This window comes from Humulus lupulus, chromosome 1 (genome assembly GCF_963169125.1).
Source record: "Humulus lupulus chromosome 1, drHumLupu1.1, whole genome shotgun sequence".
NCBI classification, from domain to species: domain Eukaryota; kingdom Viridiplantae; phylum Streptophyta; class Magnoliopsida; order Rosales; family Cannabaceae; genus Humulus; species Humulus lupulus.
Genome location: NC_084793.1, coordinates 44,658,268 through 44,685,722, shown reverse-complemented (window position 1 = coordinate 44,685,722; position 27,455 = coordinate 44,658,268). Strand labels below are relative to the sequence as shown.

The following is a 27,455-nucleotide window of genomic DNA, read 5'->3' as shown; positions in this document are numbered from 1 at the left end:
CTCTTTTCATTTCCCATTTGGATTTCAAGTCCCACCTTTGCACTTTCAAAGGTTTTGAAAAGAGTTTTATCATAGATTGCATGAATGGTGGCATAAGTATCACACCACCATCCTTGAACATTCCCTTGGGCTGCATTAACTTCACTTAAGGTTGCAATGATCTCAACATCAATTGCAATGACATGCTTACATTTTCTTAAGGTTGCATTAGTCTCATCACTATATGCTTAAACAATGTCAATATAATATATAGTTACCATACATTCCTCATTGAATGCATTATTTTCTATTAGGGTTACAATGCATTCCTCATCAAATACATTAGATTTAATTAGGGTCACAAAGATCTCATCATCAATTAAATTAACCCAATTAAATTCATTTAGAAAATCAATGATCTCATTATCAATTGCCTTAACCCTCATCTCATTATGGTTAATTTTACAATTACCATATCTCACATGATGATCAATTATTTTACAAACAAAGCAAGTATAACAATAACCCTTGAATTTTTCATAAACATTCACCATTGTACTCTTAACATAAACAATAAAGTCAAACTCACAAATATATGGCAGCAAACACATTTCATTCAAATTCATGAAATCTACACATTTAGAATTAATGAATTTGATGATACCATTCTTCTTAAGTATGAAATCTCATTGAGTTGTATCTATAACATCTTGCGTTTTCGAGTACCTTTAAACGACTCGGGTCGGGATTTTTTTCTCCGAGTTAAGAATATTATTTTAAATAATATTATATTTGTTTGGAATTTATTTCCATGAGTTATTTTTAGCCAAATTATGAATTTTGTGATTTAAAAGTCAAGAAAAGACTTTCGGTCCTGGACCGACACGAAAACCCTGATCGAGTAAAAATAAATTGAAAAACTATGGCAAATATATTTTGGACATAAAATATATTCATAAAAATTAAAGTTTGGTCAAAAATAATAAACCTAAAAGAAAATGGAAATTTTAGGGCATTTTGTGTTAAATGCTTAATTTTACCGAAATGGGGAATTTTATTCCATGAATGGACCTTAGGTTAAAATTTATTGTGTGATTAATTAAATTAAATGTGAGAGCCATTTAATTTAATTATTATGTGTTAAGTTTTATTTTTAAAACTTAATAAGAGTGAAAAATGTTATAGAAAGTCAATTTGGATTTTTCTTCTTAGGAAATATATTTTTTTTTTTGAACAAGAGAAGAAATTTTATTCAAAAACCAACCAAGATACAAAACAAGGAAGAAGCAACAGCTTCTAAACAAAAAAACCGCAGCCTGCAGAAACAGCCACAGCTCTAAAAAAGAAACAATTACCAACCCTTTACAACATTGAGCAAATATCTGTCTTTTTTGCTAAAGATATGTAGACCCATACCCAAGATTCTACATTTAACAACTTTCCTAATTTCAAAGCTAACACTTCTAGCCGAGTTACACACAGAATCAAAGATACACTTGTTCCTATTTTTCCAAATAAAGTACAAAGTTGCAGAAAGTACAACATTTATAATTTGGTACTTCAAATCTCTAACAGCTAAAAGACACCAATGCTGAAGCTCCAAGAAGGACTTCGACCACATAAAAACACCCAGCCAGCTGCTAACTTCCCCAAATAACCTCCTTGAGAATATACATTCCATGAAAAGGTGACTGTGAGTTTCGAAATCAAAGTCACAAACAGGGCATAAAGAAGATTGGATAGGTAAGAAACAGCTTAAGTGATCTCTGGTAAGCAGTTGAGAATTAAAAATCTGCCAATAGATAAACCTATGCTTGGGCACTAGAAGTTTATTCCAAACAGTCTCAGCATACACAACTTTTTGAGCAGAAACAAGAGAAGTATAAAATTGCTTAACTCGAAATTTACCTCCCTTTTCAGCTTGTCTCAAATTAGCTTCATCAGTAACTTACCTAAGCCTTAGCAGCTTCTTAAAATACCAACTCATATCTTGCTTAATAGGAATACTCCAAATGTTATGATCCTTAAGGTAAATGGAGTTGATCCATCTAACCCAAAGGCAGTCTTGCTTTCTAGAGGAAGCCCATATGAACTTGGCCATCAAAGCCATGTTCCATTTCTTGCCTTCACGAAAACCAATACCACCCAACTTTTTCGGGAGAAAAACCTTCTCCCAAGAAGGGAGATGAAGCTTACTCCTACTCCCTTTTGAACCCCAGAGGAAGTCTCGACAGCATTTATCTAAGGCAGCTGTAACTTTATAAGGCAGAATGAAAATACTCATCCAAAAGTTCCTAATACCAAGCATAACCGAGTGAATAAGTTGAGCACGACTAGCAAACGATAAATTCCTACTCGCCCAATAGTTGAGATTCTTGTTCAGTTTATCCAAAATCACCCCATAGTCTGAAGCCTTCCATTTAGTAGGCTGAAGATGAACCCCTAAATACTTCAAAGGAAATGAACCTTCTTCCATTTGCATCAGGCCAAGAATCTTGATTTTAATTTCTTCTTTAACTCCTCCAAAAAAGATATGAGATTTCGCTTTATTCGCAGAAAGACCTGCAGAATCACATAACTTCTTGAAAGCTTCTTGAATGCCTCTCACCGAATTGATATTGCCTTTACAAAAAATAATCAAGTCATCTGCAAAGCAAAGGTTAGTTAACCTAAGATGTTTGCACAAAGGATGAAAGCCAAATCCTTTTTTACCAGAATTATGAGCCAAAAGTCTGGTAAGATACTCCATAATCAGAAAAATAAGAGGGGAGACATGGGGTCTCCTTGACGAAGACCTTTTTCCCCTTTGAAGGAACCCTAAATTCTTCCATTCATGAGGAGACTGTAGCTCGTTCCTTTTAAACAGACCAGAATCCAATTAATAAATCTCGAAGGGAAACAAAGATTCTTAAGCAGCTCCTCCACAAAGTGCCAATCGACTGTATCGTAGGCTTTGCTAAGATCGATCTTCATTATACATCTTGCTGAAATATTCTTCCTAGTGTACCCTTTTAGGAGATCCTGGAAGATCATAATATTATGAGCAAGACTTCTATTCTTAATGAAGGCCCCTTGGTTGCTATGAACAAGGAAAGGAAGCACTTCCGAAAGCCTAGTACAAAGCAACTTCGATATACACTTATAAAGTGTATTGAAACAAGCAATAGGCCTGTAATCACTAGCTGATTTCGGGTCTGCTACCTTAGGAATGAGGGAAATCACCGTTTCATTCATTGTTTTCGGCAAAAAACCATCCTGGAAAAAATCTAACACAGCTTGAGATATTTTAGCTCCAATGTTCCCCCATAACCCCTTGAAAAAGCTTGATCCAAAACCATCCAACCCAGGACTTTTAGAAGAATGAATGCTGAAAAGTGCCTTCTTCACATCATTCTTACTAAACGGCCTTAATAAACGGACTTGCTGCTCCATAGTCAGTCTATTTCCCTGGTTCAAACATTCTAAATCCATCTCCTTGGTAGCCGAACTACTCCTCCCCATAAAGTTCTCAAAATGGGAGAGAAAATGCTTTACAACTTTCTCATAATCATCTTCAATTTTATCACCAGTAGTAAAAGAAGTGATTCTGTTTTCTATTCTTCTTTTCCGCATAACCGCATGGAAGTATTTCGAGTTATCATCACTGAAAACTACCCAGTTAACTTTACTCTGCTGCTTGAGAAAGCTAGAGTAACGATTCTGCATAACTGTAAACTTCTGCTGAACTTGAATAACAGCTTGATGCATAGTATGGTCAGAAGGATTAGTAGCCAAGGCCTCCTGAGCATTACTAAGCTCCTCCTTAGCCAGCTTGTAATCCAAAACAACATCACCAACCTCTTCCCTTTTAAAACGTTTCAACACATGTTTAACTCTAAAAAGCTTCTGAACGATCTGATTAAGACCCCTTCCCGAACCTGAAGTAGAATTCCAGCTTTCCAAAACAGTCTCTTTGAACCTTCTGTAATGCAACCAGTGATTACAAAATCTAAAAGGTTTGATCCCCACCTTGTTCAACTCCTGACTTTCAATAATACAGCAGCTATGGTCAGAAACACAGTCACATTTAAAGCAAGCTTCAGTTTTAGGGAACAAGTCCAGCCACGAAACATTAGTAAACACTCGATCAAGCTTGGAAAAAATCTGGTCACCTATATCATGTTTATTGGACCAAGTAAAGTGCGCACCAGAACATTTAAATTCTTCCACTTGGCCTAAAGCCAGCCAGTCTTGAGCATCAACAATATCTTTAGCTAAAATTTGTCTCCCACCATTCCTGTCCTGGAAGCTAAACATAGCATTAAAATCCCCGAATATAATCCAAGGATTATTCAGATGACTAATGTTAGCTAACTTGTCCCATAAAATTTTCCTCTCCTCCATAGAGTTACTACCGTAAACTACCGTAGCAAAGAAAACCTCCTGCTGGCCACAAACTTTTATTTTGCAATGAACAAGTTGAGGATCCTCGAGCAATATGTCAACCTTCACAAACTTAGCTTGCCAAATAACCAAAATCCTACCAGAAGTGATAGAACTAGAAAAGTAATCCTAATTATGAAAATTATTCCCAAAGACTTCTTGAATCTTCTCATGTTTCACCTTAGTTTCAAAAAAAGCTCCAAAACCAACCTTATTCTCCTTACACACATCTAGAATAGCTTTTTGCTTCTCTTTTTTATTCATACCCCTCACATTCCACCCTATCATATTACAAACTTCCATCAAGTATTTGGGTTAGAATTGGTGACCACATGCCCAACCCCTGTTTCTTGTAAAACCGCATAACCATTACTCGAATTAGCCTTGCTTGGAGCTACAGCTGCCTTGTGATGAGCTGCCACTTCCTGTTTAGGCCCTCGTCTTTTTGGAGTAATCCAATTGCCAGCACTGTCATTTCTGCCAGTTCCATCTAACTGAGTAGAGATGTGAGTACCCTGTTTACTCTCCTTTGACTCAAAGCCCATGTACAATCTCTCACCCCTATCGTCTGCATCAGTAATTGTAGCATTATGCACTCTGTTTTCTGGTATAGCAGACCCAGAAACTTGCTATTGATCTATCTCAGGGCCATTTAGTTCCTGTTATTAAATCTCTCCTTTTTCAACAGAGGTTTTCTTCTTCCAAACCACACCATTCCCCTTGTTACAATTAGCCACTATATGCCCTAATTGAGCACAAGCAACACACTTAGATGGGAGCCATTCATACTCAACCATTTGTTCGACTAACTGTCCCTGTTCATTGATATAAGCAATAATTTTAGGAGGGTGATCCGAAATCTCCATATCCACCAAAACCCGAGCATATATCACCATCGCTCTACTCTGAGTCACCTTGTCCACCATTATCGGTTTGCCAATAGTACTCACCAGAGCACTGAGACTATTTTTTCCCCAATATTGCAATCCCAAACCATTCAACCGAATCCACACCGGAACAGACTTAACCATTCTCACAGAATCCATATATGTTGTCCAAGGCCGAAGGACAACTGGTTTTTGTCAAAATGAATGGCACCCGTTTCCAATATCAGGTCCCGAGTAGCTTCATCCCTAAAATTTACCAATGTGAAACTAGAATGCATTCTTACTATCTTATTAACTCCTAGGTTCCCCCATACTCTTTTGAAAAACCCTTCAAACACTCTAAAGGGTGGGTTGGCACCAAGCACAATACAGACAATTGCATTTCTCCAGAATGACGCTTCAATCTCCACCTCCTCCATATCTAGACGAGCAACAACTTGATCACCAACTTTCGCGGGTTCAGTAAAATTCAAACAAGTAGAAGGGGTGAGAACCTGATTCGATTTGAACTTACTCCAAACTTCCTTTGCAGAGCTCTGATAATCAGTTCCATCAACCTCCTCAGCCCAATTCACTGCTTTAGACGAAGAGCGAATCAAACATCCATCACCCATCTCCTCAGCTCCACGGTCCATCTCTAAATCGGCACAAGGTTCATGAAATTCTTCAGCATTACTCGATTCAAGCTCCACTTCTAGAATCGAAGTGAGGACCTCCGCCGTCGTCTCATCGGAAACCGCCACCGGCTTCGATATTACTTTCCTCTTCCGACCCATGGGGAGAGAGAGAGAAATATCACACGCAATTTTAATACAATTTTTTTCTTCTTAGGAAATATTGATTCACCTTTATAAAAAAAAATAAACCTAAAAAAAATAATATAAATGCATAAATAGAAAGAGGTGGCTGGCCATGTGAGGTTTTAAATGGTGTAAACAAAATTAGTTAAGTTTTAAATCCCATTTGAAATATTAGGGTTAATGGCAAGTGGATAGTAAAACACTCAAGTGTTTTAGGATATTTTAGAGTAGTCTAAACCCTTCTAACCCCCCCAAATCTGACCCCCTCTCTCTCACAATCACTCTCATATTTTTTTGAAAACTCTCTCTCAATTTTTCTCTCCATCTTCAACCTCAAGAACACTAAGAAGGCTTGGAAGCTAAGCTTTGGTCTAGAAAGGGTTTCCCTAAGGTAAAGTTTAAAAAAACTTCACTTTGTAAAGTTTTTAACCATAGGTTTTTAAATAGATAACTATCTATGTTGTTGGGGGGAGTTGGTTAAGGTATTGAAAGAGTTTTGAAGAACTCAAAGCTAGTAGGAACATCCAAACCTTAAGCAAGAACAACAAGAGGTAAAAAGTTTACTTTTTATGGTTGTTATTGTATGGTTTTTATTTTAAGCATTATTTTGTATATTTAATGCTTAAAGTTTCTTATTGGTGATGTAATAAGGCTATGGTAGTTTTTCTATAATTTTTATGATGCTTGTGTGTTGATTTTTGAAAGTAGGGACCAAAATCCCTAAGGGTTTTGGTGAGAACCCTAAAACAAAATATAAGTTTTGAGCTGTGAATTCCAAGGGGTCAAGCATCCACTGTATATTGATTTTGTAAAATTAATGTATACTGTGATATTTTTGAGATTGAGTACATAAAATTTAGCTTTTGAAACACTCAAAAATGTTTAAAAATGAGTGAGTTATGCTATTTCAAAGTTTAGGTAAAAAACTTTATTTTTGTATTCTTAATTTCGGGACCAAGTTTGGACAGCTACTGTATAGGGAAATTAAACCAGTTTTTTCTAAAATTTGGTGTACATAATCTTAGCATAACCTAGTATTCCATTGTAAAATTTGGTAACAAAATATTGAGCGGTTTGAAAGTTATTAAGTGCCAAAGTTTGGAAAAATTAAGGACTTGAAAATTAGATCATTTTTACATCATTGTTGGAAAATAATTTCACCTATCAAAAAAGCTCCTTTTGACCTAACATTTTATAAAGACCTAAATGGCATACCAAAAATGGAATTGGGAAATTTTGGTAACAATTGGGTAAGTAAATTTCAAGTTATGACCTAACAAAGTATGTAGTTAAAAATGTGAAACATAGGGTTTTCACACTTAGTCTAAAAATGAGATTTTGGAACTTTAAGTAAAAAGTGAAAGTTTGCTTATTGCAAGATAAAAACTTGGTATGTCTTGAAAACATATTTTGACCTAAAATACCACTTTGAGTTTAGTGTGAATTATTTTTATTAAAGAATTTTTTTATTCTTTTTAAAAATAAAAGAATTCATTTATTAATAAGTTAATAAATTAAAAGAGGGTTTAAAACCCTATATTTTGAGAAAATAATTGAGTGAATTATTTTTCTAGTAAGTAAACATGATTAATTGACTTCGGAAAGATTAACTAGTCAAGATGAGAAATTTTTAACGGTTTTCCTAATTAAGACAAATTAGGCAATTTTCTTAAAACAATTTTTATAGATTAAAACCTTAAGAAAAATAAAAAGAAAATTAATAGTTTATTTTCTTTAAAAATAATTAAGGAATTTAATTAGTATTTTCTGGATATAATACCGGCTAAAATCTTCCATATATTTAATCGACTTGTTGAAAGTACAGGTTAATAGCGATGCATTTAAAGAATAAGATTTATAGCGGATTGTGGGAAAATACTATTGCAATACCCGAGCCTAGGTATCGAGACCCTAGGACAGGTCTCCCCGAGACTTAGGGTTTAGTCTCAAATATTTTTGTATGAATTTCCTTAATGGGTTTTGTTTACCGAGTTTTTTGGAAACTAGAATCATGAAAGATAAGAGAGCTTAAGACGAAAGGATTTAGAAGTTGTAAGCAAGGATTTTACGTGGTTGGGGGTTAATGAGCCTTAGTCCATGAGTCAGCTGTATGAGAGCTTAGAGAGCTTTTGACAATGGTGTTTTCTACAAGTTTGAGCAGAGTAATTGCTTACAAGAGAAAATCTGGGATCCCCCCCTTCAATGCACCACGATTCATATTTATAGGCAAGCGAGTGCACTGGGATTGGGCCGGGCTAATCCGGCCCCAATAAGGGTATAAATATTATTTTCTCTCTTACGAAGGCTCAATACAAAGGATTGAAATATAAAACATATATTAACCAAGGCCCATTGGGCCAACCCAAACATGATCACATTATAAGACTCGCGACAAACATTTGCTTCAGTTTGGGTGTTATGGGCTACGAGGAAGATTCGGGGGGACAAGATCTGACAGTGTAGTAGCGGCGCAGTTCTGAACCAACGGCGTACATTTTTGAGGTAGCCTCCTCTGCAGGTTACTTATGGGGACACAGCTCCACGCTTCTTGGGATGATGTCAGTACTTTATCACGCCCAACTTGGCCAACTGATCCAGGTCTGTTTACCAACATCCATCTTCATTTACTGGGGTCCTGGTTCGTTTACCAGGACCTGGGATCATCCGCGATCCTGACCTGATTCCGGACTTGGGAGCCACGACCTCTTTTACTACATCTCGGGAGACATCTCGGTACGCGGTCCCGGGTTTATGCAACATGCCTCGGCGATGGTCTTGGCTTACACTTCCGGATGCCCTTTGGACCTTGCTGAGACTTGGACTACCAATATTCGTTTTCTCTTCGTCTGTTGGGCTCAATCTGGGCTTTAACTCCCTGGAAGGCGGCCCATAAACTTAGAGTGTGGATCCGTACATTTAGGAAGAAATGGGGATAACAATTACCCCCAAGCCTTCATCTGGGTTTGCACGGTGGAGGCTTGTCTCCCTCCCGGACCAGCTCAGCACTTCCCAGTTCATTTCCAAGGCAACGGGTCCGCTGATGGGGGGCATTGCTTACTGAAAGATCATGGAGTGAACTCCTGTTTCAGTGTCTTGGACCGAATCCAAGAAGCTCGGTCCGTTTACTAGAATCCCGGTTTGTTTACCAGAGCCCCGGTTCATTTACTTCAGGGTTGTCTGGAGGCCTCTCGTTCGCTCTGCTTCATCGTGAAGTGCGTACGTGTCCTCTTGCGACTGGTGCATCGATGGCACTCGAATTTGAAGGGTTAGAAAACATTATATTGGTTACCGTGCTGGCAGTCAAACGTCAGCTTGATTTCCGTAGCGTCCCATCCGCACGAACGACCTTTTTATTATCTCTGTGTCAAAGAGGACCGTTGGATGGGATTACCTTTGAGGTGCTCTTCCTCTGGGCCATTGGATCGGAGCGGCGCGGATCGCACCTTTGGGTAACCGTGATCCAGTACTCGAGTAGGACAATTAATGTCCCTGCACGATCTAGGACCGTCCGATGGGTGGGATCACGCCGAACCGTCAGATCAAAAACAACCTCTCAGTTCTTATAAATACCCTTAGATTCTCATTTGAAATTTTTACACTCTCAACACGAAATCGCACAAGAGACCTTTTATGTCCGAGCTCACCGAAGACATTTACCATTAGCTACTTCGCCTTCAATGTCACTTATTTCCAATGTGCTTGATCTCCACACCTTTGCTTGAACGGACGACCTCGGCTTGTCCAATAGACAAAATTTTGCGTCGCCTCCACCTATTCAAAACGGTGATTCTGCCGTCACTGTCGCCGGACATACGCCATTCTTCATGACCAGTCCTTTCCAGCAAGTTTTCCTAACTTTTGCTTTTATTTTCTCATGTTTATCATATTGTCCTACTGTTTTTATAATTGTAAGGTTGCTAGAGCCATTGCCTTTGTTTAGGGTGGCTCTGGGTGTGTTAGAGTAGGCGAGGAAAAAATTGTCTGGGCCATCCCGGATCTTCTCAGGTTCGGGCTGTCCCGGGACAAATGGCAATAGGCTGGCTTAGGAAAACTTTAGCAAGAACCCTTCCAGTTTGTTCCCGATCAGGATCTTGCAGATCCTTGGTGATCCCGGATCTGATCCGGAGGGGACTCTTCCAAGCAGTTCGTAGGAGAGCCCCTGTACCTTAACCGACCTTTTTGGGTTTTGGTGCTGACTGCTTGGTTTGTTTTGTTTTGCTTCCTTTTGTTCTCAGATCATCAGCTATGACTTCCCGCGTCACCATCCATTCAGAGGAACACGTTCAAACATCCCATTTCACTCTGTTAGGACCTAAGGCTCCCAGTGGCAACAGATAGGAAATGGACAGGGTGAAGAACTTATTTCGGAACTATCGAATGTTGTACTCCCTGGAGAAACATTTGGCCGTGGAGTCGACTCCCGGATTGTTTTACAGCCGTCTAGCTAGAAAAAAAGAAAAAGCTCACACCGCCGCGGGCAAATTTGGAGCCTAGATCGTAGGCCACATCTGCGCAGGAGCCACTCTCTCGCTTCATGACTGCTTCGCACAATTCCTCAAGTTTGTGGGGATTGCGCCATTCCAGATCTTGCCTCAAGCTTACCGACTACTTGCGGGATGGCGCATATTCTGCGCGGCGAAGGAAATCCCAGAGCCGACCCCCGCTGAGGTGCTGTACTTCTATAAGCTGGAGCCGCAGCTTAATGTCAAGGACAAGACCCTGGATGGCTTCTACCGATTATAGCCTCATGTCAACTACGCTGCTCCCACCAGCTCATGGAAGCACCCCCCCGGATGTCAGACACTACTGGTTCATGACATCCAGGTTTCTTTTGGATAAGAAGCCCACGTTGACGTTGGACTTCCAACGAGTGGGTAAGTAGCTTCCCGTTTCCTAGTTTAACTTTGTTTCACTTTTTATTTCTCGTTTTCAACTTGTTGCCCTGGATGACAAGACCTTATGTCCAGAATCCCCTCACCCAGTCGATCCTGGATCGAAAAAAGTTATATTCCATGTTAAGCATGGAGGACCTGGACGTAGGGGCTACGTTAACACCGAGAACCTTCGAGTGGTCGGGATGTTGGCAGCCAACCAGACGATCAGGGACCCTAGTCTCCGGGGGATACAATGCGAGAAAGATCCAGCCTTGAGGGAGGAGTTGGCCCTCAAGCACATCAAGGCTGTGGAAGCCGTGGCCCTTGCAGATGTGGCAAAAAGGAAGAGGGACCAGGCTCAACAAAGGGAGAGTGCCACCTCCGAGGAGCTGGAAGCCCTTTTCGATGGGGCCCAACCGAACACGGGGACTCCCAGTGCTAGTGTATCAGAGCGAGGTAATTCACCTTTGCTTTTGACTTATGCTCCCCATGTTGGGGACTTAGTTAGGGATAGACTAGTTTATCGAGGCCCTCTATTCAGGGCTGATGGAGAAATGAGACCTTCATCTCCCATCACTGTAGATCCGGAAACTCTCATGTGCTCGTCCGGGTTCCTTCAATAGGGGAACTTCCTGGATCCGGATGACATGGGAGACCAAGTCCATTCCTTCGCCTGAGGAGAATTAAGTCGAGTCCGAGTTCTAGGCAGGGGTTCGTCCCATAGTACTTTTAGCTTTACTTTTACTCACTTGTCCTGGATCATTTATTTTGCTAATTCCTTTTCCGTTTATCCATTTCAGAAGACTCTGACATGTCCAACCTGGTGGAGAAGATGAAGCAGGTCCTTGAGGCCCGGGCTGCCAAGGCCAGGGCTTTGGCTAAGAAAGATGCTAAAGGTGCACCCAAACCGAAGGCGATGGACGCAATCCTTGGGGGTTCGGTGCCGAAGCTGTACTCTGTTGGGGAGGCCTCAGCCGTGGTCCCTATCACGATAGTTCGTGCTGAAACTGTCTCGCCTCTCCCTGCTCATCCTCCGGTAATCGACCTGGAGCGGGAACCGCTGGTGAGTCAGGGAACCGGGAAGAGAATTGCAGACTCGGGCGTGGGTGAGTCCGCAAAGGGAGCGAAGAGGGCTAAGACCAAAGACGCTCGCTTGGCCGAGGAGTCCTCTGGGGAAAGTCAACTCGCTACCCAGGAACTTCGGGAAGCGCCCGTGCTTCCCATCCATCTGACTGTGCCCGAAGAGGGAGAGGCGATCTCGCAGGAGGAGTGGTCCAAAATGGTGTCTCGGACGTCGGAGGATGGTCGAGAGAAGAGGGAGGAGGTTTACCAGGCCTTAATGATTCATCGTAAGGTCGAGTTCTCAGAGCTTCCGATAGCCTTTAGTGCTTCCCAGCCGATCGTGGACCGACTTGTTGCTGAGATTGGGTTTCGTCCCAAACTGGGGCAGGACACGGCTCCATTCGTCGCGGACTTGTTGGAGCAAGTTGGGGCTACTATGTCCAACCTGCAGTTGAAGCGACTATAGCCAACCATGATGCACTATTCATTTCCTAGGCGATCCGCCATCAGGCCACCGCTGTAAGTTATCCGTTTACACCTATTTTTTCTTCTCGTATTTTTAGTTCTTCAAATTTTTCTAACTTCAATTCGTTCCAGGACGCTTTACTGGCCCATCAGAATGCCGACTTGGTGGCTGAGATGGCAATGAAAATGGAGACAGGCCAATTGGAGCTAGAGGCAGCCGTGAACCAGCAGGAAGCCGCTAAGGAAGCCATGGCCAAGGAGGTAGCTCAGGCCAAAGCGGACTGCGAAGAGGCTGTCCGAACTTGTTTTCAACTATAAGAGAATTTGTCCTGGAGAGAGGCCGAGAATAGAAAGCTGGTGGCTGATTTGGAGGCGGAGCTTCTTCAAGTTAAGGCTCAGTTGGAGGTGGCTGAAGCCCAGTCTACCCAGGATCAGGAGAGGATCACCGGTCTTGAGTCTCAGATCCAAGCATTGGACGATCTGCTTCAAGTGGAGGTGAAAGCACATGGGGAGGCCCGTCAAGAGAAAGAACAAGCAGATGCCTTGCTGGAGGCTACCTTCGACGAGGCCATCTACATGGCATGGCTCCAAGACAAAAACATGAGCCTCTTGCTTTACCCCGATCCTGTCGCGAAAAGAGCCGAGTTTGAGGCCAAGGAGAAAGCTGACGCGGAGCCCTTGGATGAGGATGAGGCAGATGGGGCTAACCCGAAGGCATCAGGGCACGACGAAGCCTAAGCCTAGGTCTTTTACTTGTTTTTCTTTCTTTTTTTTTTGTAACACTTTTATGGATGCGGGTGCGTCTGAGATAATTTTTATATTCTTATTTATTCGTTTCTTGCACAAGGTTTTCTTGTTCCCATTCGTTGAGCTTTCACTAATTGTTTTACCACCATGCATGAATGAATCGAATGTTTGGTCCCGGTTCCAACGGTCGGGACCATTGGGGAAAAGTTGTAGAAAACGTTTCTCTTCTGGTGACCCATGTTCAAATCCTTATGGCCTGGAGTGAGTTATCCTAATTTTTACGATATGGGCTCCAATGGCCCGGACCATCAGAGATCTCTTTTTAGGTTTCAATTTATTAACATGCTTTAACCCTGTTGTTCAGGTTCCAATGGCCTGCGCCATTAGGGAGTTGATAATTATCACTAAATTTATTTGTCCCGATTCTAGTGTTCAAGTTTCGATGGTCTGGACCAACATGGATTAGTTGATTAGTTTATTTTGAAAGATGGGTTAGGTTCCCACGGCCTGGGCTGTTTATAAGACTAATTTTAGACAACTTATACCCGGGACTCGAGCTCCAATGGTCCTGTGCTATTTCAGAGAAGACGTGGATGGGTATTTGTTTATTAAGGACCATGCTTGGTCAACCGATTTTTAGGTATTTTATATCCCCGGACCATGCATGTTCGGGTAGGATTAGGGTTGGCTCGCATGTTCTACTAGATAGTATACCTTTGGGCCATGTATGTCTGGGCCAGGATTAGGCCTGAGCCTTAAGTCCTATTGAGTTTGTACTCCCGGACCATGTATGTCCGGGTTGGGGCTAGGCCTGAGCCTTGTGTCCCACTTGGTTTGTACCCCCCGGACCTTGTCGGTCTGGGTTGGGACTAGGCGTTAGCCTTGCGTCCTTTTGGGCTTGTACCACTTGGACCTTGTCAGTCCGGGTTGGGACTAGGCGTTAGCCTTGCGTCCTTTTGGGCTTGCACCCCTCGGACCTTGTTGGTCCGGGTTGGGACTAGGCGTTAGCCTTGTGTCCTTTCGTTAGGAGTTGGGCTTCCATTACTATTAGTGTGTACGGTTCAAACCAAGAGCATTTAGCTTCCTATTTTGTTTTTGTATCCCCCCCCCCCCCCCAAGTGAGCGAGGACTAGTCATGGGTCACTTGTTTATGGAGACGGATGAGAACTTTCATCGTTTCACAATTTTTTTTTTCATATATGATGTTTTGAACACATCATTTTTATTATTCATGAGATCGCCCTGGGGCATACGTTGTTTACAAGGAAAATTAAAAGCCAAAAATGCTCTCCTGACTACTGATAGTACTTGTGGAGATGTTCCGTGTTCCAGGCCCTTGGGACTTCGGTCTCATTGACTCGCCTTAAGAGGTACGTTCTCGGACATACTTCAAGTTTGATTTCGTATGGTCCTTCCCAGTTTGGGCCCAGAACCCCCACTCTTGGATCTTGGGTTGTAGGGAAGACTCTCCTTAGGACTAGGTTGCCGGTTTCAAATCTTCGACTCTTTACTTTCGAGTTAAAATGCCAATCGATCTTGCCTTGATACATCTTCAACTGAACTTGAGATTCTTCCCGGATCTCTTCGATAAGATCTAAGGATTCTTGGAGTAAGGCGTGGTTCTGAGTGGGATCATACGTGTCCCTCTTCTGGGATGGGATAGCTGTTTCCACCGGGTTGACGGCTTCACACCTGTATACCATGGAGTAAGGAGTGTATCTAGTAGACATTCGTTCGGTGGTCCGGTATGCCCATAGTACGCGGGGAAACTCCTCTGGCCATTTGCTCTTGCAGGCTTGAAGCTTTTTCTTTAACGTCCCCTTCAAGATTTTCTTGACGGCCTCTGTTTTCCCGTTTGCTTGAGGCCTGGCGACTGCGGAGAAGCTTTTGATGATGCAATGTCTTTTACAGAAGTTCGTGAAGTGGATGCTGTCAAATTGCTTCCCGTTGTCGGACACGATCTTGTAGGGGAGCCCGTACTGGCACACAATGTTGTTGATGACGAAGTCCAAGGCCTTCTTTGAGGTGATGTTGTTCATGGGTTCTGCTTCGACCCACTTGGTGTAGTAGTCAACGACCATGATTGCATACTTAACTCCATCTTTCCCAGTCGGGAGCAATCCTACTAGGTCGATTCCCCATACTGCGAAAGGCCAAGGACTCGTCATCAGAGTTATTTCCGTTGGAGGGGATCGCAGGATCTTCGAGTACCTTTGGCATTGTTTGCACTTGTGGACGTAATCAACACAGTATTTCTTCATGGTTGGCCAGAAATATCCTTGGTGCAGGATTTTCTTGGACAAGCTGAGTCCGGTTGTATGATCTCCGCAGAAGCCTTCGTGCACCTCATGCATGATTGCACTCATTTCGGTCCCAGACATGCATCGGAGGTATGGCATGGATAACTCTCTGCGATAGAGTTTTCCTTCCATCATGATGTATCTTTGGACCTGGTACTGAAGCTTCCTGGCTGCTGCCCTGTCCGTGGGCAACCCCCCGGTTGTTAGGAATTGGATGATGGGTCCCATCCAGGACGTGGAGTAGTCTATAGCCGTGATCGTGGGGGCATCAATACTTGGTGCGGGGAGATGTTGATCAGGACCAGCCCGAAGAGTTTTGCCTCAACATCTTTGGCCAGTTTTTCCAATGTGTCCGCAAACACGTTTTGTTCCCTGGGGATCTGACGGATGGAGTGCTTCTTGAAAGTTTGAAGTATCTCTCGCGTTTGTGCCACATAAGCTGCCATCTTTTCCCCTTTCATTTAGCATTCTCTCGAGATCTGTCTGACAACCAACTAGGAGTCACTATAGATCTCTAGGTTTACGACCCCTACCTTCTGGGCCAGGTGCAGTCCGACCAACACGGCCTCGTGCTCGGCCTCGTTGTTCGAAGCCTTGAACTGGAAACGCAAGGCGTTATGTAACTGGTGTCCCTGTGGCGACACTAGGATGATTCTGGTCCCTGCTCCATTTTCATTCGAGGCTCCGTCTACGAAAACCTTCCACAACGGTACCGCGGGATCAGCGGGCTTGTCTTCTTTGGTGGTCCCGGAGCATTCCACGATGAAGTCGGCCAAGGCTTGTCCCTTTATTGATATTCGAGGGACATACGCAATGTCGTACTAACTCAGTTCCATGGCCCACTTCAAGAGCCTTCCCGATGATTCAGGTTTTTGCAACACTTGTCGCAAAGGATGGTTGGTCAGAACTCTTATGGCATGGGCCTGAAAATAAGGCCTGAGCTTCCAGGATGCGATTAGTAGGCAAAATATCAACTTTTTGATAAGTGGGTATTGTGATTATGCACCTAATAGCCTTTTTCTTATGTAATAGACTGGGAGTTGGGCCTTCCCGTGTTCTTGTACTAGTGTGACACTGATGGCGTGTTCGGTCACGACCAAATAGAGGTACAACGGTTCTCCCTCCACCGGTTTCACTAGAATTGGTGATCGGGCCAGATGTTCTTTTAGTCTTTGGAAAGCCACTTCACATTCAGCCGAAAATTCGAACCTTTAACTTCCCCAAAGGACGTTGAAGAATGGGATGCACTTGTCCATGGCCTTTGAGACAAAGCGGCTATCCGCCCTGTCAGGCTCTGAACATCTTTGTGCTTCCGTGGCGAGGGCATGTCAATCAGTGCTTTGATTTTGTCCGGATTGGTCTCTATTCCCCGGTAGCTTACTATGAATCCTAGGAACTTCCCGGATGCCACACCAAAGGTGCATTTTTTGGGATTCAACTTCATCCCATACCTTCGAATGATCGCGAAGGCTTCGGCCAGATTATCAGCGTGTGCTCTGGAGGTCTTGGACTTGACCAACATATCGTCGATGTAGGCCTCCATGTTCCTTCCTAGCTGGGCTCGGAACATTCTATTGACAACCGCTGATATGTGGCTCCAGCGTTTTTGAGTCCAAAGGGCATGACGACGTAGAAGTACACCCCCTTGTTGGTTTGGAAGCTGGTATGTTCCTGGTCTGTTACATGCATAGAGATCTGGTTGTAGCCTGAATAGGCATCCATAAAGCTCAAGATTTAGTAGCCGGATGTTGCATCACCATCTGATCGATCCAAGGGAGCGGGAAGCAATCTTTAGGACAAGCTTTATTGAGATCCGTGAAGTCGATGCATGTTCTCCAAGTCCCGTTCAGCTTAGGCACCAGCACAGGATTGGCTAGCCACACGGGATATAAAGCTTGTCGGATAAAGTTGATCGAGTATAACTTTTCAACTTCCAGCTTAAGAACTTCTGCTCTTTCCACCCCTTGGGGTCTCCGTTTCTGCTGGACCGGGGTCGCGTCCTTGTCAATATTTAAGTCTTGGCATATGATATTGCGGTCAATCCTGGTCATATCTGAATGAGACCAGGCCAGGACATCCTGGTTCTCTTTCACCCGGGCGATGATGGCGGCCCGGGCCTCTGTACTTAGCTTCTTCCCGACTTGAATTACCTTGGTCGGGTCGGTGTCGCTGATGCACACCTCAATTTCCTCCATGGGCTCGAGTATGCGGTCCTCCCCTATCCGTGGGTCCAGCTTGTCTTCTTCCCAGACAATCTGTATTGCCGGGGGAGGAGGCAGAACTGGATTGAGGTTTTCCTCCTCAAGAGGTTCTTCGCGGACCATGTAAATGGGTCTAGCAGATACGTGGTAACATTTTCGGGTGCTCTTCTGATCTCCCCGGGCTGTCCTACCCCTCCATTGTTGCAGGGGAACTTCATGCAGAGGTGACGGATGGAGGCGATAGCCCCGAAGTCGACCAGTGTGGGCCAACTGAAGTTGATGTTATACGCGGTGGGGCAGTACACATCTACAAATGTACAAAATTTAAACGAGCCTTGGATCTTGTTCCCTAGTGTTACGGGAAACTGGATTTTTCCCATCGGGACTATCAAATCTCCATTGAAACCGTAGATCTGGGTTGGGCATGAGGCCAGATCTACCTTAGTAAAGCCAATTACAATGAAGGCTGGCTTGAACAAGATGTTGACGGAGCTCCCGTCGTCTACCAACATTCGGGACACCATCTTGTTAGCTATATGGGCATCAATGACCAGAGGATCATGATGCGGGAAATGAATGTTGCGAGCGTCATCTTCCGTGAAGGTGAAGGGGAGGTTCATCAACTTTGGGCGTTGAGCCGGTGCTTGGACCAAGGCACATACCTCTTGGTCGTGGTCAAGTTCGTTGAGGTAGCGCTTTTGATCATTCTAGGATGATCCTCCTAAATGGGGCCCGCCCGAGATGGTGGCTACATGACCATCTACTCACGGGGGCGCGGTCCCGGTAGGGTAAGGCATTCCAAGTCCGGGCGCCTGCACAGCGGGGGCCCCCTGAGGGGCTTGTGCTCCCAGGCCCTTCACGTATCCCCCTAGGGAGGTGGGTACGCTCCAGGCGCGCCCGGGATCATGGACTGTCCAGGGACTGCTATCAGTCCCAGAACGCCCACGGGCATCCTGACCCACTAGTGGAGATGTCCCAGCTTCATCAAATTTTAGATCTCGTCCTTCAGCTGCCGACATTCTTCGGTTGTGTGGCCCACCTCCTTATGGTACGCACACTTTTTGCTTGTATCCCTTGGGTTCTTTCCCCCTTTGAACATGGGGGCTGGTTTCCGGTAATGAACTGTCTTTTTTGTGGCTAGGTATATGTTTTCCCTGGTATCCACTAGGTTGGTGTACTCCGAATACTGGGGCTCATAGCCCTTCTTGCCTTTCTTAGAGGGTTCGGACCGATTTTATCCCTTCCTGGATCTCTTTCCTCGGGAGGGATTCACACTTGCCTCAGTTCCCCCCATTTGGGACGGTTGGGCCCCCCTAGGAGAAACATTGTACTCGACTGGCGCGAATCCGTACCCAGGTAAAGGGGTAGACTGGGCCAGGGCATATCCTGAAGATGCATGGCCATAGACCGCAGGTGCGGCAAAGGTCATTCCAGGCGCAGCTGCCGATCCTGGCATTATCAGGGGAGTTAGATATTGCTGGGCTGGATATTATACCCTGTATCCCGGAAAGGTGTGGGCATTTGGCTGAGGGGTCGGCTGCCATCCGAATTTCTGGATTCGGGCCTCCCAGTTAATAAAGCCTTGTGCCCTCCTTACGAATTCTTCGAGGGTGACCACCTCACTGTGATGCATGTCGTCCTAGAAAGGAGACCCGGCCCGTATTCCGGATTGTAGGGCCACCAGGCGCTGCCCATCGCCCACCTTGGTTTTTGAGGCTTCCTCTATGAAACACTGGATGTAGGCCCTCAAAGTCTCTGTGGGGAGTTGCTTGATGTTGGCGACGGCACTGATGTTCATATCCATCCTCATGGCGGCCACAAATTGTTTGCGGAACACTGACTACAGTCCGGACCAAGATTGGATGGATCCTGGCTTGAGCCTCTTCCACCATTCCTCTGCAGGTCTGTCGAGAGTAATAAAAAAGCAGAGGCACTTTCCGTTGTCGCAAACGTGGGCTACGGTCATTAACCGATTATAGCGCGATAGATGGTCTCTGGGGTTGGTGTTCCCACTGTAGGCGGGTAGATTCAACATTTTGAACCCTTTGGGGAGCACCACATCCAGGATGTGCTTGGCGCAGGGCTCCTTTTCCTCTTCTTCGGAGTCGGAGTCTCCTCCCTCCTGCTTGCGGACCAGGAGATCTGTGACCTTTTTTAAGGCGGCTAGTTGTTCCATGAATTGTCTGGCCGTACCATCATCTAGGGGAACTCTCTCGTTCCTTCTGTCATTGAGATTATTTCTCAAATCGCCTCCTCGGGGGCAGATCTTTTCCTTGTGGGCCCGTTCCTTTCGAGCGTTTAGCCCGTCGTGCAGGTCTACCCGGGACATGTCATCCCCTGAGCTAAGGGTGTTTGGCTCATCATCATGTTGGCGTCCTCGGTGATCTTTATTCACGGAGGCGCTTCGACAGAAAAACCGTTCCCGTCCAGTTCACCTAGGGGCAGCCTGGGGCCTGGTACCTTGTGGGCACGTCCCTTGAGGATCGATCGGGTGATCCCGTCCTGGGCCGGGACACACCTTCTCTCTCCTAGGGAGAGGCCAAGGGTTGGCCCCAGTTTTCTGAATGGGAGGAATTTTCTCTGGGGGTTTATTTTTCCCTCGGGGTTGGCTGCTTTTCCCTTCCCTTTCTCTTGGGCCGAGTTAGTCGGGCCCTGTTCGGGAGCTTGTCCCGAGGGAGGAATCGGCCTCGCATGTTCGGGGACGTTATTCCTAGCCTGCGGAGCATGTGGTTGTGTTCTTGGAGACTGAACAACTGGAGGATTGGCCGCTAGCCCTTGGGCGGTGATGAAAGCTTGTAGGGCCAGGAGGGCTTCTTGCATCCATTGAGTGGCTTCTTTTTGTTCAACAATCCTAGCTTCTTGGTCCAGGACTTGTTGTCTTAGTTTGGTCACCTCCGGGTCCTCCTGATCGGGGTCTAATTCTTTTGGGATCGGTGGATCCTCAACTTCGAGATCATGGTATTCCCCCTCATTTCCCTCCTCTTCCTCATAGCAATCTTCCTCATAATCTGCTCCACCTTCATGGTATTGCGACTCGTCAGGTTAGGGCATCTGATGAGGTGTGTCCTCAGGTTGGTTCTAAGGAAGAGGTTGGTTAGGCAGTGGCTCTCCAATGCCTTGTTCTTGATTAGTAGGGTCGAAAGTGGTGTGTCTTATGTTCACCATTGTTGTGGATGTTCGAGATCAACTCAAGCTTTCTCAAACTCTCAATGAAAGCACCAAAATGTTTACCGAGTTTTTCGAAAACTAGAATTATGAAAGATAAGAGAGCTTAAGAATAAAGGATTTAGAAGTTGCAAGCAAGGTTTTTACGTGGTTGGGGCGTTAATGAGCTTAGTCCACGAGTCAGTTGTATTAGAGCTTAGAGAGCTTTTGACAATGGTGTTTTCAACAAGTTTGAGCAGAGTAATTGCTTATAAGAGAAAATCTGGGATCCCCCCTTCAATGCACCACTATTCATATTTATAGGCAAGCCAGTGCACTGGGCTTGGGTCGGGCTAATTCGGGCCCAATAAGGGTGTAAATATTATTTGCTCTCTAATGGACGCTCAATACAAAGGATTGAAATAAAAAACATATATTAACAAATGCCCATTGGGCCAGCCCAAACATGATCACATTATAAGACTCGCAACAAACAGTTGCTTCAGTCTGGGTGTTATGGGCTACGAGGAAGATTTGGGGGACAAGATCTGTCAGTGTAGTGGCGGTGCAGTTCTGAACCAATGGCGTACATTTCCGAGGTAGCCTCATCTGCAGGTTACCTATGGGGACACATGTAATGACCTAACTATTTCTAAGACCTTGGACCATTAAAACTACAAGACATAATAACCACTATTTCGATACAAACATAAGAAATAACATGCCTTTATTGAAAACCCAAAATATAAGAAATAGCATGTCTTTATTAAAAATCTAAAATAAAATGTACTATGGTATGGGATCCCATTATTTACAAAACATAAAACATGGCATTAAAAACAAGTTAAAAAAAAAAAGTTGAATGCGAAATTACAAAAGAGACATATTTCAAAAGACTAAAATAAACGTCATCCTCGATCGACATGCAGCCCATCCATTCCATTCATCCTCAACACACATGCCATGCTACCAAGAATCCTTCCACTTCCATAATCATTTTCCTGCATCACACTAAAATAAAGGAATGAGCCTAATGCCCAGCAAGGAAAATCTACTAAAAACAAAACATACATCGTAAACATAAGCATAAGACTACATCAAATACTATAAAAGAACGTAAGACTATCTAAAACATATATCATATATCATAAGCATACATTATAAAACATATGGCTATAAAAACATCTATTACAATGGCCATCATACATCTTGAGGCTTGCTAGCTAGGCAATCATATGCCCATAATTCTACAGGGCTAGTTATCTAAACAAGTCATATAGATTTATGGGGCTTGTCATCTAAACAAATCATATGCCCAAGGAATATACTATTGGGACTTGTTATCTAAACAAATTATATGCTTGTTATCTAAACAAAACATATACCCAAGAACTAAAACATATCATAGCATAAACATATAACATAACATAACATAACATAACATAACATAACATAACATAACATAACATAACATAACATAACATAACATAACATAACATAACATAACATAACATAACATAACATATAAGCACACAAAATCTATCTTATTTTCCTTACCAACACCGGGATATGAGAACAAGGATGGGATTTGGAACACACCTAAAACCAAAAATACAAATGGTGAGTATTTCTAAAGAATAAAGAATGAATATGGAAACTAAACCATCAAGAAGAAACTTACCAAGAAAGAACTTAAGTTTCAAGAACCTAATCAAGAACCAATAACGAAAGTTAGGATCTGAATAAAAGGAACTAAAGAAAACTAAAGAGTTTTAAAGAACTGGACTTAAAGAATAGGAGTACCTTAGTTGACTTTATGGATTGGTCTAACTCCAATACCGAAATACACTAAACCTCACTTCCCAAGTATTTTATAAAGCTTAAGAATGGCAATGCTTTTTCCCAACCCAAGTGTTTATCACTCTATGGTAGTACTAGCACCTTGGCGTCTGATCACAGCTAAAGAGTGAGGAGAAGGGCTGGGTTCTAAGTCCTATTTATAGAATCCTAGGAATAAAAATCTTCTTTTTAGCTTTGAATAAAAATAATGAATTTAATTGAAAATATTTGGTAGTTCTAGCACCTTGGCGTCTGATCACAGCTGAAGAGTGAGGAGAATGGCTGGGTTTTAAGTCCTATTTATAGAGTTCTAGGAATAAAAATATTCTTTTTGGCTTTGAATAAAAATAATGAATTTAATTGAAAATATTTGGTAGTACTAGCACCTTGGCGTCTGATCACAGCTGAAGAGTGAGGAGAAGGGCTGAGTTCTAAGTCCTATTTATAGAGTTCTAGGAATAAAAATCTTCTTTTTGGCTTTGAATAAAAATAATGAATTTAATTGAAAATATTTGAATATTCTTCAATCAAAGGCTTAAGACTCGGTCAAATCGTTCAGAGGTAGGTCTAAGGAGTCAAAGCTTGTTTTAAAAATTAAAAATAAAAAAAAAATAGAATCCTAACTTCTAACTTCCTAATACTCGTAACTCTAAACTCATCTGTAGTAAAATAAACATAGCTAGATCTGTAAGACTCCGATTTAGACTATATTTATACCAGTAGAAAGCTAATTCAATTATCTACAACTTTCTAGAAATACTATTTTTCGAAATTCATAATATAATTAGGTCAAATATAGGTTGAAAGTTACAGTACCTTAAAGTTACGGGAAAATCTATTTAATTATCTAAATAACAACCTAATCCACAAATTTCTTAACTAACCATAAAATAACAAACTCTAATTCCCTAATAATCATGCTTATGACAAGTGTCATATTCTTATTGGCTTCATCTAAACCTTAGGTTATAATAAATAATACATCTAGGACCAGCAATTAATACTCTTAAACTATAGGTTAGGTTATAAAATCGTTCAGAGGCTTAAGACTCGGTCAAATCGTTCAGAGGTAGGTCTAAGGAGTCAAAGCTTGTTTTAAAAATTAAAAATAAAAAAAAAATAGAATCCTAACTTCTAACTTCCTAATACTCGTAACTCTAAACTCATCTGTAGTAAAATAAACATAGCTAGATCTGTAGGACTCCGATTTAGACTATATTTATACCAGTAGAAAGCTAATTCAATTATCTACAACTTTCTAGAAATACTATTTTTCGAAATTCATAATATAATTAGGTCAAATATAGGTTGAAAGTTACAGTACCTTAAAGTTACGGGAAAATCTATTTAATTATCTAAATAACAACCTAATCCACAAATTTCTTAACTAACCATAAAATAACAAACTCTAATTCCCTAATAATCATGCTTATGACAAGTGTCATATTCTTATTGGCTTCATCTAAACCTTAGGTTATAATAAATAATACATCTAGGACCAGCAATTAATACTCTTAAACTATAGGTTAGGTTATAAAATTCATAACTATTGTTATGAGTTTCCAACTAAGTCCCGACTTGAACCACTACTACTGCTACTACCGCTACTACTAAAAAGAATTTCGTCCTTGAAATTTACTTATCAAACAATTCCAGATACCGGGTTAACATGTCTTCCTCCAACTCTCACGTTGCCTCCCGTTCAGAACTATTACTCCATAGGACCTTGACTATCGGAAAACTCTTAGACCGTAATTCTTTCATCATTCTATATAAGATGCTAGCCGGTCATTCCTCGTAATAAAGTCTTTCTGGAGTGCTATCATATATCATATTTGAGGACGTGAGATGGGTCTGACATATATCTACGCAGCATTGAGATGTGGAACACATTGTGACTATCTGCTAGAGCTGGCGGTAGGGCTAATCTATATGTAACTGCTCCCACTTTGTCCAATATCTCAAAAGGAACTATAAACCTGGGACTAAGCTTGCCTTTCTTCTCGAACTGCTTCACACCTTTCATAGGAGATATCCTTAATAAGACTTGATCTCCGACTTTGAATTCCACATCACGCCGCTTGGCATCCGCATAACTTTTCTAACGGCTTTGAGCAGCGAGCGTACGCTTTCTAATCAGTGCTACTACATCCTGAGCTCCTCTAACAGCTTTGAGTCCAAGTAGTTTCCTTTCTCCTACTTTGTCCTAATGCAACGGCGATCGACCCTTCTTCCATAAAGTAGCTTGTAGGGTGCCATCTTGATTGTTGACTGGTAGCTATTCTTGTAGGAGAATTCTATCAGCGGTAAATACTTACTCCAAGATCTCGATGTAAACACCGATCCTCTATCGAGTACTATTGTCTTAGAGATTCTATGCAGTCGTACTCTTTCTTGGACTTAAACATCTGCATATTGATCTGCTTTGTACGAAGTCTTAACAGATAGGAAATGAACTGACTTGGTTAATTTATCTATTACTATCCAAGCCGAATCATGCTGCTTACTTGTTCGTGGCAAACCCGTCTCGAAATGGTTATATCATCCCATTTCCATTCTGGAATGCTAAGTGGTTGCAATAAGCCTGCATGTCGCTGATGTTTTGCTTTCACTTGCTGGCATACCAAGCATTTAGACATATACTCCGCTATATCTTTCTTCATTCCTGGCCACAAATATAACACTTTAAGGTCGTGAGTCATCTTGGTCGACCCTGGGTGAACTAAGTATGGGGTATTTTGCGCTTCTTCTAAAGTCTTCATCTTAATCCCTTGATCATTTGGCACGCATACGCGATCCTTGTATCTTAATAACCCCTAACTAGATATTGGGAAATCTGTGGCCTTCCTTTCTCTAACTACATCCATATGTGCTACTAATGTGTCATCATGTCCTTGCCCAATCCGTATATCTTCTAACATGCTTGACTGGATGGACAAGTTAGTCAGGTTACCAATGACTACTTCTATTCCAGCATTGATCATTTCCTGCTGTAGCGGCTTTTCTATTCCAGCTTGGAGTCTGATCACAGTTGAAGAGTGAGGAGAAGGGCTGGGTTCTAAGTCCTATTTATAGAGTTCTAGGAATAAAAATATTCTTTTTGGCTTTGAATAAAAATAATGAATTTAATTGAAAATATTTGAATATTCTTCAGTCAAAGGCTTAGGACTCGGTCAAATCATTCAGAGGTAGGCCTAAGGAGTCAAAACTTGTTTTAAAAATTAAAAGTAAATAAAAAAATAGAATCCTAAATTCTAACTTCATAAATCTCGTAACTAAAAACTCACTTGTATTAAAATTAGCATAACTAGAGCTGTGAGATTCCGATTTAGACCATATTTATACCGTTAGAAAGTTAATTCAATTATCTACAACTTTTTAGAAATACTATTTTTATAAATTCATAATATAACTGGGTCAAAAATAGGTCAGAAGTTACAACACTCTAAAGTTATGGGAAAATCTATTTAATTATCTAAATAACAAACTAATCCACAAATTTCTTAACTAACCATAAAATAACAAACTCTAATTCCTTAATAATCATGCTTATGACAAATGTCATATCCTTATTGGCTCTATCTAAACCTTAGGTTATAATAAATAATACACCTAGGACCAATAATATTAATCAAACCTTATGTTATAATTAATATTCATAAACTATAGGTTAAACTTATAAAATTTATAACTATTGCTATGAGTTTCCAACTAAGTCCCGACTTGAACCAAAGTCCATGGAAGCTAACATATCTAGCTATGTAACGACCCAACTATCTATGAGACTTTCATTAAACCTACTAGACATAACTACAACTTTGGAGAGAACATACATAAGAAAATTCATAACTTTATTAAAAACTTTAAAAATAATATTTGTAATACATAAATGAGCTCATTGTTTTAAAATAAAACATAACTTAAAAAAAAAATTGTTTACAAAGCTAAATGCGGAAAAATACATAAAAACATATTTTAAAGAGACTAAAACAAAAAAAAAACGCTGTCCTCGAATCGACACGCAGCCCAGCCATTCTGTTATACCCAAAAATTGGAGAATGCATCCTAGGAGGCTAAGGAGAATGCATTCTAGGAGAGCTAAGGGGTGTGGTCCTAGGAGACCCCAAGGGAGTGGTCTTAGGAGACCCCAAGTAGAAAGTGGTATTAGGAGACCCCAAGGAGGATGTGGTCCTAAGAGACCCCAAGGGTGTGTAGGAGGCAAGCCTCCCAAGGTTTCCTAAGTGTTGGCTCGAACGTGTCCAAGGTAAGTAGCTAAGGAGGAGGAGTCTCATGCAAGAGGATGGAGACTTAGATTTTGATAAGGAGAGCCTATACAATGTTCGATCGGACATGTTTGGGAGATGCTAAAGGAGAATGCCTTGAACTTGTCCAAGGTGAGATGTCATGGAGGAGGTTGCCTCAATGTTGTCCAAGGTGAGGTGCCAAGGAGGTTGCCTCGGACCACCTTGGTCCGAGGAGAAGCCAAGGAGATTGGTTCAAGGAGGAACATGGCATGCTATAGGAGAGTGCCATGTTAGAGGAGAGAAGTGCATGTCTACCACCATGCACGTTCAACCCACGAAAACATGTCCTACCACTATGCATGTCCTACCACCATGCACGTCCGACCAACACTTGCATGGGTGGTCAGTAGGAGGTGGATCAACTAGCTAGAGGAGACTAAGTCAAGATTCCCAGAGACAGCTACAACAACATACGCGGGAATCTCTCATTC

At 42.3% G+C, this 27,455-nt stretch overlaps 1 protein-coding gene across 1 annotated transcript; it reads right to left on the bottom strand.

The window, feature by feature from the left end:
* Positions 1-1,330: 1,330 nt before the first annotated feature.
* Positions 1,331-5,432, bottom strand: LOC133814280 (uncharacterized). Its single transcript, XM_062247267.1, has 6 exons — positions 5,114-5,432; positions 4,775-5,005; positions 4,612-4,682; positions 2,880-4,530; positions 1,932-2,625; positions 1,331-1,481 (listed from the first exon to the last, which is right to left on the bottom strand). Exons 1-6 carry the CDS (start codon positions 5,430-5,432, stop codon positions 1,331-1,333), a joined length of 3,117 nt encoding a protein of 1,038 aa, XP_062103251.1.
* Positions 5,433-27,455: the final 22,023 nt, after the last annotated feature.